This window comes from Ooceraea biroi, chromosome 14, assembly GCF_003672135.1.
Source record: "Ooceraea biroi isolate clonal line C1 chromosome 14, Obir_v5.4, whole genome shotgun sequence".
Taxonomy (NCBI): domain Eukaryota; kingdom Metazoa; phylum Arthropoda; class Insecta; order Hymenoptera; family Formicidae; genus Ooceraea; species Ooceraea biroi.
The window spans coordinates 5,534,005-5,548,541 of record NC_039519.1 but is presented as its reverse complement, the minus strand read 5'-3'; the positions used below and the strand labels follow the sequence as shown (position 1 = coordinate 5,548,541).

Genomic DNA, 14,537 nt, shown 5'->3' with positions numbered 1-14,537 from the left:
TCTGCTATGTCGGTAAGCTATAATTGACTTTTTAATATATCCAGTTATACATATGTGTTCTTTTTCTCTCCATTATTTACATAGTGGCATTATTATTAGAAATTTGAAATTGAAAGGTTATTAAAAATACGAAAAACTTTTCCTCACACATCGCCGGAATTGTCAAATTGCACATTTATAAGTGCGCAATCGAAATTGCATAATATCGAAATAAACGATAATAATCGAAACTATCGATATTATATAATTAGAGCAAAAACGTATATCCGCGAAAATACTAAAGCTTCGTTCTCATTGCGTCGAAGAACAGCTGCTGCCAATAGAAAGGTAAACTTGCTCGTAAGACCCTAAATAACTCAGGTACGCGAGGCGATCCCCTAAACACCTAAGTTTCTTTTTTCAAGTTTCGTAACGGAACGATGAAGATCGATGAAGACATTATAATTTGATGAAATGCGGAAATTGACGTGTTTTTGCAACTGACAATTTTCCAGTTCTAAAATGATGCTGAGGAGTATCATCGGTGCTTGACGATCGACCGGTTTGCGCGGTAAGACATGGAAAGTTGATAAGTTTGATTGAGGTTATATTTTTGTAACAATCTTACAATGAATGAACATTAAAATTCTGGGAGGAGAAATCTCTTAAATCTTATAAACGATAAAGTGTATTTTCTTATAATAACATTTCGTTATGAATAATATTTTTTATCAATTCAACAAAAGTGCAATAACTTTATCGGCTCGATAACGTAAAGTATCTCGATGGATTTGATAATTGTTTTCAATTAGATTTCTGTCTGGCAGAGTTTTGCAGCGATGGATACCTTCGAGAGGCAAGTTGCGGAAATGGAGTCGTCTGTCAAAGCTAAGGAGGGCAGAGCGAGGCGACGCTCGGCCTCGGCCTACAGCAATGACTCTTCGAGGAACAAGAAGAGGCGAAACGTATGCAGTAAGGATAAGAGACGAAAGTCGAAGCATAGAAGTAGTTCGAATAGTTCCAGTTCTTCCAGTGTTTCAAGTGCGGACAGAAATGCACCGAATAAAGTAAGGAGAAGTACGGAGTACAAGAGTAAGAGGTGCGAGAACGGCATGGAAGTGCAGAGAAGGGGTGAAAAGTATGGCAACAATTATAGATCGTACAATAGGAGATACGGTAGTAACTTCCCAGATAATCAGAGGGGTCGTGACTATCCCAATTCACGTCCTTATAGATACTACAATCATTACGATAGAAATAAGAGAGATATGCATAACAATTATCGTTATCACAGATACAACAGCAGATATAATTCGAGAGTAATTAGCTACGACAGATCGAGGAGGCAGGATTACTACAGAAATAGTGGCAAAGATCTAACTAGTCAGTCCGTGAAAGAGGACTCGAAGGAGCACGTGAATCAAGTACGAGCCACTTCGAAGACTGATAGACCTGATTCGGTGAAGGATAACACGGAGGTGGAGCAAGAGAAAGAGAAGGGAAAATTGGAGAGTGTGCAGGACAAAGATCCGGCAGGCCGCAAGAAGTTGAAGAGGAAGAGGTCTTTGTCGAGTTCCAGTTCGTCCAGTATCAGCAGCAGTAGCAGCACCAACAGCAGCTCAAGTAGTTCCAGTAGCAGCAGCGACAGCACCAGTGATACTAGTAGCAGCAGCAGCACCACCACCACCGAGAGTTCCGAGGACGAAAAGAAGCGGAAGAAGGCGAAGAGGAAGAGCAAGAAGCTGAAGAAAGCGATGAAGAAGCGAAAGAAGAAAAAACGAATGAAGAAGAAATTGAAGAAGAAGCTGAAGAAGTCTGCGCACAAGAAGAAGGGGCACGGTAAAAGGAGGGCTGACGAGGACAAAGAGGCTCAAAGCAACAGGGAGACTATGAACAAGATTATACCAGAAATTAAAAAGCTGACGGAGAAAGCGAGAGCCATGGCACCCATGACGAAGGAAGAATGGGAGAAACGGCAGAGCATCATACGCAAGGTGTACGACGAAGAAACAGGGAGATACAGGTGAATATGTTACTTATGAAATAATTAAGCATTGGAAATAATTATTAATTAAGCTGATACACACCGAATTTTCTCTATCCATATTTGCTTGAACCGTTTGAGTACACTATACGCTATCGTGCTTGAAAACTATTTATTACCTCATTGCCCCTTAACTTGTGGCCTTAATGGCCACACTTACCCGATGGTGCGCGAGGATTCAGTTAATATTATAATTTGAAAAAGTGTTATTTTTTTAAATTGAAACATTTTCTTTCTCGTAATCTTTACTGCAAGAAAGTATAAGAAATCAGAACAACTTGATAGCCGCGCTATTTGATATTTCCTTGCATAAAACACAGAAACGGGATTGCTGCGCACGACATTTTTCAACGTGTATCCTGCAAGAACTCACGGTTAAAATTCTAAAATATCGTTCCTTATTTGATTATACATACATAGTTGTTAAAATGAATTTTTATGTTTTCATAAAGATTAATCAAAGGTGATGGAGAAGTTTTGGAAGAGATAGTAAGTCGAGAACGTCACAAGGAAATTAACAAACAAGCGACCAAAGGGGATGGCGAATACTTCCAGGCACGTCTAAAAAGATGAGAATGTAAAATATTTTTACATATAAAATACACTTACATTGTTACCTATTATTGGTATCTGATAATATACTGTTTTGTATTGCCAGTTCAAAAGCATTTATCTACTGAAAATACATGTGCTCGTACATTATAATCGTAATTATATTTGACAGCAGTGTGAGTGCAATTCAATATTAAGTTTAGATTTTTATATGGCTCACACATAATGTAACACGATATATTCGAAATAAAATTTTCTTATGCATGAGTAGCGAATATTAACTTGTTATACTCCTGAGAAAAGTATTTTGACTGAAACTTATTTAACACGCACTAACAATAATTTTTAGAAATAAGTATTTTTAAACAAATACTACAGAATGCTTTTTCAATTCAGTTTACTCTATTTTTATACAAGCGTGGCCTTTGGACGAGGATGAAGAAAGAAAAGTATAAATCAAATTATTTTATATATGCTTTTCATTTATTTCTTAAATACGTTTATTTGGCAGGAGTATGCTTACCTCATATGTATTTTATTTTCGTGTATCTTTCAATTTCGTTTTTCGCGTTTTTCGGAATAAATATTTAAACGCAGATTAGTGTGCCGATCATATCATGACCATCATGACGGTGAATGTGTTAAATAAATATCAGTATTTTCGCTCTTTTCCTTCGAATTATTTTTACGTTCTCCAATAAGATCTCATCACTTTGTACTAAGGGAAATTACGTGATTACAACTTTCGCACAAATTGCAATGTGGCGTTTTTCATTTTCCTTAGGTTTAGGAAGAAATTACACGTTTGACTTCCCTACTTAATGCACTTCACAAACTTTTAAGAAGCAAGATGTGCGTCCCTCTGCGTGTATCCTGTCTTTGACGAATCCTATCGCGCGGTATTGGAATTGTAAGAGTGAATCCGTTCGCTACGCGAGAGATACGCGTACCAGTAGAAGAGATTGATGGCCAGGAAGAAGACAGGAAACACCACACGGCTCGCGCGGTCGATCTTCGATACCGAATTGTATCGGGGCGTTCTTCGATGTCGTCTCCTAGACGTGGACGATGTTGCTCGTCGAGACGGCAGAGACGGCAGCGGTGGTGGCGTATGTCGGGGTGATGGACTGCAGGTAACGCAAGATATTTGCCAGTGGCCAGTTACAGCAGGATCCTTGTCAGGTATCGAAACGGCCGACAATGGTATCACTTCTATCATACCATCGTCGTTCACTGCGAAACTGCGGTCGCGTCCTCGAGAACTTGTGGAACCCTTCCGACGAGTCTAAAACAATTCTTATATGAATAAAATTGGAGCACTACATTTGTGGAGAAGTTATTGGGTTGGCCAAAAAGTAATTGCGTTTTTTTTATATAAATAAAAGGCGAATTTTTCATGGGAAACAAAAACTTTATTAAACAATATATTGTCCATTTTGTTTGATTATCATTTGCCATTTTTCAGGCAACTTCATGATTCCGCGCTCAAAAAAGTTCTTATCTTTTTCAGCAAAAAACAATTCCAACAACGATTTGATATCCTCATCAGCAGTCAAGGTTTTACCATTCAAGGCGTTTTGCAAAGAACGAAACGAATGGTAATCTGATGGTGCCAGGTCTGGCGAATATGGTGGATGTGGTAACACATCCCATCCAAGCTGCAACAATTTTTCACGAGTGACCAAACTTGTACGTGGTCTAGCGTTATCGTGGTGAAACACAACACCTTTGCGATTCACCAATTCTCGACGTTTCTGTTTGATGGCATCATTTAATTTATCCAGTTGACGACGGTATACGTCCGAATTACTGGTTTGATTCCTTGCAAGCAGCTCAAAATACACAGTCCCACCAGACTGACAGCATAATCTTTCTTTGGTGAATATCTGCTTTTCAAGTGCTTTCAGCAGGTTCATCACGCTTGCTCCATCATCTTTTTCGTTTGACGTTGTTGTAGACGATCCATTTTTCGTCGCCTGTTATCATCCGTTTCAAAAATGGATCATTTTCCTCACGTTTCAAAAGAGAATCGCAGATGTCAATACGCTTAGTGAGATGAATTTCTTTCAGCTCATGTGGTACCGAAATATCGAGCTTACTAATGTATCCAAGTCGTTTTAAATACTTTTCAACACTCGATTTCGATGTGTTAAGATTCTCAGCAATTTCTCATGTCGTTAAGCGCCGATTGGAATCGATCAGTGCCTTTATTTTGTCATCATCAATTTCGATTGGCCTTCCTGAGCGTGGTGCATCTTTCACGTTAAAATCTCCAGATCGAAATTTAGTAAACGAATTTTGACACTGCCGCAGTTTTAAAGCATCTTCGCCATATACATCACATAACTTTTTATGAGCTTGCACAGCGTTTTTCCCTTTTCGGAAGTAATAAAACAAAATATGAGGAAAATGTTCTTTTTGATTTTCCATTTTGAAATCGACGGCAAAGAAACAATTGTTAACGAAATCGTGTACTTTCTTTTTGTAAAACAGGCTTGAACTGTGAGTTGTTAACCTACATAATGAATTTGCGGTTTAGAATGAAGTTAGTTACATTTCAAGACAATGTATGTCTATCTATTGGAAAAAAATGCAATTACTTTTTGGCCAACCCAATATATATTAATATAATATATAATATATAATATATATAATATTGGGTTGGCCAAAAAGTAATTGCGTTTTTTTTATATAAATAAAAGGCGAATTTTTCATGGGAAACAAAAACTTTATTAAACAATATATTGTCCATTTTGTTTGATTATCTTTTGCCATTTTTCAGGCAACTTCATGATTCCGCGCTCAAAAAAGTTCTTATCTTTTTCAGCAAAAAACAATTCCAACAACGATTTGATATCCTCATCAGCAGTCAAGGTTTTACCATTCAAGGCGTTTTGCAAAGAACGAAACGAATGGTAATCTGATGGTGCCAGGTCTGGCGAATATGGTGGATGTGGTAACACATCCCATCCAAGCTGCAACAATTTTTCACGAGTGACCAAACTTGTACGTGGTCTAGCGTTATCATGGTGAAACACAACACCCTTGCGATTCACCAATTCTCGACGTTTCTGTTTGATGGTAATCCAGTTGACGACAGTATACGTCTGAATGAATGGTTTGATTTCTTGCAAGCAGCTCAAAATACACGATACCTTTAAAGTCCCACCAGACTGACAGCATAATCTTTCTTTGGTGAATGTCTGCTTTTCAAGTGCTTTCAGCAGGTTCATCACGCTTGCTCCACCATCTTTTTCGTTTGACGTTGTTGTAGACGATCCATTTTTCGTCGCCTGTTATCATACGTCTCAAAAATGGATCATTTTCCTCACGTTTCAAAAGAGAATCGCAGATGTCAATACGCTTAGTGAGATGAATTTCTTTCAGCTCATGTGGTACCCAATAATCGAGCTTACTAATGTATCCAAGTCGTTTTAAATGGTTTTCAACACTCGATTTCGATACGTTAAGATTCTCAGCAATCTCTCGTGTCGTTAAACGCCGATTGGAATCGATCAGTGCCTTTAGTTTGTCATCATCAATTTCGATTGGCCTTCCTGAGCGTGGTGCATCTTTCACATTAAAATCTCCAGATCGAAATTTAGTAAACGAATTTTGACACTGCCGCAGTTTTAAAGCATCTTCGCCATATACATCACATAACTTTTTATGAGCTTGCACAGCGTTTTTCCCTTTTCGGAAGTAATAAAAGAAAATATGAGGAAAATGTTCTTTTTGATTTTCCATTTTGAAATGGACGGCAAAGAAACAATTGTTAACGAAATCGTGTACTTTCTTTTTCTAAAACAGGCTTGAACTGTGAGTTGTTAACCTACATAATGAATTTGCGGTTTAGAATGAAGTTAGTTACATTTCAAGACAATGTATGTCTATCTATTGGAAAAAAATGCAATTACTTTTTGGCCAACCCAATATATATTAATATAATATATAATATATAATATATATAATATTGGGTTGGCCAAAAAGTAATTGCGTTTTTTTTATATAAATAAAAGGCAAATTTTTCATGGGAAACAAAAACTTTATTAAACAATATATTGTCCATTTTGTTTGATTATCTTTTGCCATTTTTCAGGCAACTTCATGATTCCGCGCTCAAAAAAGTTCTTATCTTTTTCAGCAAAAAACAATTCCAACAACGATTTGATATCCTCATCAGCAGTCAAGGTTTTACCATTCAAGGCGTTTTGCAAAGAACGAAACGAATGGTAATCTGATGGTGCCAGGTCTGGCGAATATGGTGGATGTGGTAACACATCCCATCCAAGCTGCAACAATTTTTCACGAGTGACCAAACTTGTACGTGGTCTAGCGTTATCATGGTGAAACACAACACCCTTGCGATTCACCAATTCTCGACGTTTCTGTTTGATGGTAATCCAGTTGACGACAGTATACGTCTGAATGAATGGTTTGATTCCTTGCAAGCAGCTCAAAATACACGATACCTTTAAAGTCCCACCAGACTGACAGCATAATCTTTCTTTGGTGAATGTCTGCTTTTCAAGTGCTTTCAGCAGGTTCATCACGCTTGCTCCACCATCTTTTTCGTTTGACGTTGTTGTAGACGATCCATTTTTCGTCTCCTGTTATCATACGTTTCAAAAACGGATCATTTTCCTCACGTTTCAAAAGAGAATCGCAGATGTCAATACGCTTAGTGAGATGAATTTCTTTCAGCTCATGTGGTACCCAAATATCGAGCTTACTAATGTATCCAAGTCGTTTTAAATGCTTTTCAACACTCGATTTCGATGTGTTAAGATTCTCAGCAATCTCTCGTGTCGTTAAACGCCGATTGGAATCGATCAGTGCCTTTAGTTTGTCATCATCAATTTCGATTGGCCTTCCTGAGCGTGGTGCATCTTTCACATTAAAATCTGCAGATCGAAATTTAGTAAACGAATTTTGACACTGCCGCAGTTTTAAAGCATCTTCGCCATATACATCAGATAACTTTTTATGAGCTTGCACGGCGTTTTTCCCTTTTCGGAAGTAATAAAAGAAAATATGAGGAAAATGTTCTTTTTGATTTTCCATTTTGAAATCGACGGCAAAGAAACAATTGTTAACGAAATCGTGTACTTTCTTTTTGTAAAACAGGCTTGAACTGTGAGTTGTTAACCTACATAATGAATTTGCGGTTTAGAATGAAGTTAGTTACATTTCAAGACATGTATGTCCATCTATTGGAAAAAAACGCAATTACTTTTTGGCCAACCCAATATATTGTGAATTAAGATTTTAAAAAGGAAAATATATCCGTTGTGTTTTATTATTACTTATTTTCAATTTATTTTAGAAATAAATTTCTTAGACTTCATAAATTCTAAATTTCTGTTTCTTAAAAAATTCTGAAAAAAGAGCCATCTTATACATCACATATATTTCTTAAACATGAATCGATAAATGTAGAAATAAATAATTTCCTTATTTGTTTAACGAGATTTACCGGTTGACTTTTCACCAGCCTTCTGGCTACGTCTTCTTCTTCGCTCGAGCTTTCAGTATCGCTCAGATCAGAGATGAAGTAACACTCGCCCGAGCCGTACTTGGTGAAGTAATGTACCACCGCAAATTGTATTATAGTGGCGAAAATGAAAGCAAATGAGAGAAAGACGAAAAAATCCAGAGCAGTCGGATAGGGAACTTTCGGCAGGTCGGTTCTAGCTTCCAGTCCTAAGAATGTCATCGTCAGCACGGTAGTTATGCCTGAAATAAAATGTGACAATTAAACCAAATATAAATTATTATGCTTAAGAATTTTCTATTGTCACAATTTAAATCGAGAATTTTGAAACATAACATCTATTGTATGTTCACATATCTTTTGAAGATATAAATTAAAAAAGCGGCATTACTCTTCGCTTTTGATGCATTGAAGTTACGAGCTTAATGAGAAATTGTTAGCGCGTTTGCGGTGCATGCTGAATTATACGGTTCACGTGCTTTCGCGCTTACAATTAATGTAAATTCCTTTTGATGCATTTTGTTCGCACCGGTATTATACATCGATTTACGCGTTTACGGTACACATCTCTCACGGGTGTACAAAGCGATGCTCATATAAAGTACACATTACAACGGTCGAAGTCTCAAAGCTTCTAATATTAATGGCAATGAACTACTCTTACCTAGTGACACTCGATCAGCGGTGGCTTCTCTGTTTAACCAGAAGGAGACCCAAGACAAGACGACCAGCAGAACGCAAGGACCATATACCTGTATTAGGAAGTTGCCCATGTGCCTTTGCAAGTGGAAGTACACGTGGAGTATCGAGTAGTTCGCTGAAACATATTGTATTTTAACGTGGCTGAGAGAAGTGGATTTGATAACAGATGAAAGAAGTTAAATACTTAAGAAAATCAGCAAATTATATGTTATACAATATATCTTTAAATATTTTAATAAATTTGTCGTATGCGTGAATGCGTACATGCGGCGTGTCTTGCTCTGTACGTATTTGTATGATTTTTCCAACAAAATCATATATGATTATTGTTGCGATGACATTCTTCCTTAACGCTATTATACGAATTCCTTTTAATTCGCGCATTCAACGACTTCAAGTAAATTTCCTCAATAATTGCACAATTGAATCATGAAGCAGTAGAGACCATGGTGGCTTGGCTGCTTGCCGTTTATTAATCGATAATAATCCAATTAAAATTTGCAGCCAGGTCTAAGGAGCTTCCGAGCTTTTCGGCCGTTCACTGACGCGAACGGACAATGAAAACTTGAGAATGAGGGACAAAGACAGAAAGAAAGAGAGAGAAAGAGAAAGAGGAAGTGAGAGAGGCAGAAGCCGTCTTTTAGAGAAGGGTGCAATTAGTCTACACGACTTTCGATGATACCTCGTTTGCCACGCTACCCCCGCACGTATTCCCTTCTTCGCCTTCGATATTTACGGGAATGCTAGGTGCACGAGGAACACATCCTCCTCGACCAAGCTTTCTATAGAATTTCGGGCTTTCGCCTGCATTTCTTGCTAAAGCTACTTTGACTTGGACTGATTGCTACTGATTCCTTCTCATGTTTTTAGGTATTTAATATAATATAATTATATAATAGTTAAGATACAATATCTCACATATATTAAATAGAATTATATGTGTGTTATAATTATGCATAAAAATTTGTACAGTATTTTATTTTTACCGATTCATGTTATTGTTCAGTTTTTATAATATGACGTAATTGAGGTTTTTGTTTTTCTTTTTGTACGAGAAGACACATTAATCAACCGGACATAGTTTCACTCACCATGTGAGAATCCCGGTGCAGTCGAGTGATTCGCGGTGGGATTGGCGACCAGATCAAATTGCGACAGTTTCATGTCCTCTGCTATAGCGACCTGTCTCGCACTGTTCCACTTGTAGATTACGTCGCGTGTCGTGTAACTAACTGCAAACAGATTACTTTTGTGTTTTGTGAAAAGAATACTCGACGTATTATCTTGCAAAAGACAAGTAGTAACTAAATGTTTCTGAGTATTATTAAGTCGTCACTTACAATTTTTAGAGTTTTATGTAAAATTTAATTTAGACACGGTTTTTTAAATTATTTTATCTCATATATAAATATACTAATATATGCAATATTAAAAAGTACATTTTTAATTCATGATCTTACGTTGTAATAGAGTATCAAATTGGTAAGGCAAAGACTTATGCTGCATAATTTTTTTAAGAAACTCGGGGGATGAATAAATCACTCTCGTTATCTCGACATCAAGATCTTCTTACAGCGTGGATCGATAAGGGTACGAGTGCCGTTGAGGAGAAAAGGTAAGGGATAAGGGAGAGGATAATGACATCCTTGAGGATCACGAAATAAATAAATAAATCTGTACTAAACTCACAGCTGCCGAATTGTAATGGACATCTCTGTGTATCCATCGGAAAGTCCTCGAGATTCATTGGACAGCCCGCTTTGATCGTAAGTCTGAAACAAGACAGAAAATTCAACAAAGCTCAAAATTATATGAGATCAATACATGTAACATCTTTAATTATTTAATTGTTTAAGTTTAGCTTTGCAATTAAGCTCCGAGTAAAATTCTTTGGTTCTGAAGATATATTTCAAGTTGAGTAAACTTTCAATTCAGGTTGCAATTAATTCAAAAACTATACTAATGCCCAATATCAAACAAATAATATTTTTCTTTGTTAGCCCGAATATAAACTTGATACAATTAATATTAATAATCACGACTTAATATAGTGACGTTTATTTCAAAATACTTTGATAGGAATTATTCCTCTCTCTCTCTTTCTCATCAGTTAATATTTGTTTTTGCGAAAACGATTTGAACGGAATTTCCTTTTACTTTGCAGACGAATGCAAATATAAACGCATGAGGGATGGTATCGTGAATCGATGCGAATTTGATCAAATTATCACACTACGCAGTTTAACTCCGTCGAGGAAGTTAGGATCGAAGTATGAGATGATCCGTGACTAATCGGATTCATCACCCTGATACTCTAGTAGTTCGCTCGATCGCTCAATTTGCAGCAGGCATGCGTTCCTGCACCTCAGCATGCATAGTATAAAGTTAGAACGCGTCAAGAATGCTTTCGTTATGTTCCCCCTTCGCGAGTCTTTGAATACTTAAATTTCTTCATTTTTTTCTTCTTCAGTTTTCATTTAATGCAATGTAAATCGTACGTAAGTCATACTTAATATAATCAGAATATTCTATCAATTTTTATACAAAAAGCCATATAAATTTTATGTTTAAAACAATTGGAGCAAAAACTATAATTAAGATCATTATATTTTATAAGAAATATCCTATATGTAATACAGTTTACAATACAGATCAATTACAATATTTTTAAATATAGGTAATAAGATCGCAAATTTACGAAGGATGCATTGTACAAATGGCTTCTGATGAAACTTAGGATTCCATGCTACAATAAACGCATTCATCGTCTCTCTCTTTTTTTCCATTGAGAATTTTAATGAGAAACAGCAAAAGCAAAAGTTTTATTCCTTTGTAATGACGAGTTGCCTCTGCTTCATGAATAACAAAAAGCACGGGGAAAAAAGCGTGAAGTAAAACGAAGACGGATACGACAAAATGAAAAAGAATAGAAATGGCCGATTTCACACGAAAACGCGAGAAAAGATTTAACTATGCAGTAAAGTTAACCGGCCCCGGAGTAAATACTTCACGGCAATTTTCAAGCCAGCAATCGCGGTACGTTCTCAGGACTCTTTTAACAAATTTCTTCGAGAAGACATTTTAAACATGAACAATTTAGCAAAACAAATTTTAATTTCTTCACATCGCAAACGATGTTACACGATAATGACGTAAACAAATTATTAAGTTTATTTCAAATACTTCCTTCGGGATATTTGTGTCCCAATAAATCCGAAAAGATTAAACGACAAGTTTTAGAACAAGTGGAGGCATACAAGAGCAAGTATTTGACATAAATGTGAACTGTCATAAGGAATTAATTCTGCTCAAATAAAAAATAAGAAATTTTATACTTTTCCTGTGCATATATTGGGTCGTCCGGAAAGTTCGTGCCGATTTTTAATAGATGGCGTTGGAACATGTCTGAATATATCAATGTTATTGAAAACATACGATTTATATACATATGCTTAAAGGTGACATTTCAACGCATCTTTAGGAAAAAAGTTGTTTCAGATAAATTGATTCGTATCAGTTTTTTACTCTTTTGAAGATGGAAGAAAACAAAGAACATTTTAGACACTTGATGCTTTTCTATTACCGGAAAGGCAAAAATGCCTCACAAGCAACAAATTCGATATGTTCTGTTTACGGAGAAGGCGCTTTAGCTGAAAGAACCGTACGTAAGTGGTTCGCTAAGTTTAGAGCTGGTGATTTTAACCTTAAAGACCAAGAACGCTCGGGCAGACCCTCTACTACTGATGATGACCAAATCAAGACACTGATCGAGAATAACCCGCGCTACACGACACGTGAATTAGCAGAGATACTGAAAATATCGAAAACCGCTGTCCAGGATCATGTAGTGAAGCTTGGTTACGTAAAGTCGCTATGATGTATGGGTTCCGCATAATTTGGTCGAAAAAAATTTAACGGATCGCATTTTCATCTGCGACTCGCTGTACAAGCGCAACGAAAACGTACCATTTTTGAAGCAATTAGTGACGGGTGACGAAAAATGGATCATTTACAACAATGTAGAACGAAAAAGATCCTGGGGTAAGCGAAATGAACCAGCATTAACCACTCCGAAAGCCGGCCTTCATCCAAAAAAAGTCATGCTCTGTGTCTGGTGGGATTGGAAAGGAATCCTATATTATGAGCTCCTACCACACAACCAAACGATAAATGCAGATAAGTACTGCTCGCAACTGGACGAATTAAAGACAGCGATTCAGGAAAAACGTCCAGAATTAGCCAATAGGAAGGGCGTCGTGTTCCATCAGGACAATGCCAGACCTCATGTTTCTTTGACTACCCGACAAAAATTGTTGGAGTTTGGCTGGGATGTGCCACCTCACCCACCGTATTCACCAGACATTGCACCTTCAGACTTTCACTTATTTAGGTCTTTGCAAAATTCTCTTAGCGGCAAGAACTTCAACTCTTTGATCGACATAAAAAACCACCTTGAGGAGTTTTTCGCCGAGAAACCTAAGAAGTTCTGGGAGAATGGAATCTTCCAGTTGCGTGAAAGATGGACAAAGGTTGTGAAACAAAACGGTGCATACATAAGTCAATAAATATTTATCGACATAAAAAAATGTTGCCTTTGAATTTTCCTTCAAAATCGGCACGAACTTTCCGGACGACCCAATAGAATGAAAAAGATCCTGGGGTAAGCGAAATGAACCAGCATTAACCACTCCGAAAGCCGGCCTTCATCCAAAAAAAGTCATGCTCTGTGTCTGGTGGGATTGGAAAGGAATCCTATATTATGAGCTCCTACCACACAACCAAACGATAAATGCAGATAAGTACTGCTCGCAACTGGACGAATTAAAGACAGCGATTCAGGAAAAACGTCCAGAATTAGCCAATAGGAAGGGCGTCGTGTTCCATCAGGACAATGCCAGACCTCATGTTTCTTTGACTACCCGACAAAAATTGTTGGAGTTTGGCTGGGATGTGCCACCTCACCCACCGTATTCACCAGACATTGCACCTTCAGACTTTCACTTATTTAGGTCTTTGCAAAATTCTCTTAGCGGCAAGAACTTCAACTCTTTGATCGACATAAAAAACCACCTTGAGGAGTTTTTCGCCGAGAAACCTAAGAAGTTCTGGGAGAATGGAATCTTCCAGTTGCGTGAAAGATGGACAAAGGTTGTGAAACAAAACGGTGCATACATAAGTCAATAAATATTTATCGACATAAAAAAATGTTGCCTTTGAATTTTCCTTCAAAATCGGCACGAACTTTCCGGACGACCCAATAGAATGAAAAAGATCCTGGGGTAAGCGAAATGTACCAGCATTAACCACTCCGAAAGCCGACCTTCATCCAAAAAAAGTCATGCTCTGTGTCTGGTGGGATTGGAAAGGAATCCTATATTATGAGCTCCTACCACACAACCAAACGATAAATGCAGATAAGTACTGCTCGCAACTGGACGAATTAAAGACAGCGATTCAGGAAAAACGTCCAGAATTAGCCAATAGGAAGGGCGTCGTGTTCCATCAGGACAATGCCAGACCTCATGTTTCTTTGACTACCCGACAAAAATTGTTGGAGTTTGGCTGGGATGTGCCACCTCACCCACCGTATTCACCAGACATTGCACCTTCAGACTTTCACTTATTTAGGTCTTTGCAAAATTCTCTTAGCGGCAAGAACTTCAACTCTTTGATCGACATAAAAAACCACCTTGAGGAGTTTTTCGCCGAGAAACCTAAGAAGTTCTGGGAGAATGGAATCTTCCAGTTGCGTGAAAGATGGACAAA

The 14,537-nt window shown here is 37.4% G+C and overlaps 2 protein-coding genes across 4 annotated transcripts in view; one reads left to right on the top strand and one right to left on the bottom strand.

The window, feature by feature from the left end:
* The first annotated feature begins 368 nt into the window (after window positions 1–368).
* On the top strand, window positions 369–2,845 carry LOC105274804 (ADP-ribosylation factor-like protein 6-interacting protein 4). The gene is made up of 3 exons (XM_011331242.3): window positions 369–550; window positions 807–2,002; window positions 2,476–2,845. Exons 2-3 carry the CDS (start codon window positions 819–821, stop codon window positions 2,594–2,596), a joined length of 1,305 nt encoding a protein of 434 aa, XP_011329544.1. The 5' UTR covers window positions 369–550; window positions 807–818; the 3' UTR covers window positions 2,597–2,845.
* Window positions 2,846–2,958: 113 nt separating this feature from the next.
* Window positions 2,959–14,537, bottom strand: part of LOC105274799 (gamma-aminobutyric acid receptor alpha-like) — a 34,489-nt gene continuing 22,910 nt past the window's right edge. For all 3 annotated transcript variants that reach the window (XM_011331232.1, XM_011331234.1, XM_011331233.3), the window contains exons 5-9: window positions 10,461–10,543; window positions 9,863–10,003; window positions 8,734–8,886; window positions 8,052–8,311; window positions 2,959–3,860 (exon numbers count right to left, since the gene is read on the bottom strand). In XM_011331232.1, the coding sequence (XP_011329534.1) occupies window positions 3,465–3,860; window positions 8,052–8,311; window positions 8,734–8,886; window positions 9,863–10,003; window positions 10,461–10,543 (1,033 nt within the window). In that variant the 3' untranslated portion in view covers window positions 2,959–3,464. The remainder of the gene's footprint in view (window positions 3,861–8,051; window positions 8,312–8,733; window positions 8,887–9,862; window positions 10,004–10,460; window positions 10,544–14,537) is intronic.

Bases quoted from the DNA above. Each gene is read 5' to 3' on its own strand.
- LOC105274804 (XM_011331242.3), top strand. From the start codon at position 819: ATGGATACCTTCGAGAGGCAAGTTGCGGAAATGGAGTCGTCTGTCAAA. The intron at 2,003-2,475 runs GTGAATATGTTA...GTTTTCATAAAG, and splicing joins GAAGAAACAGGGAGATACAG to ATTAATCAAAGGTGATGGAG.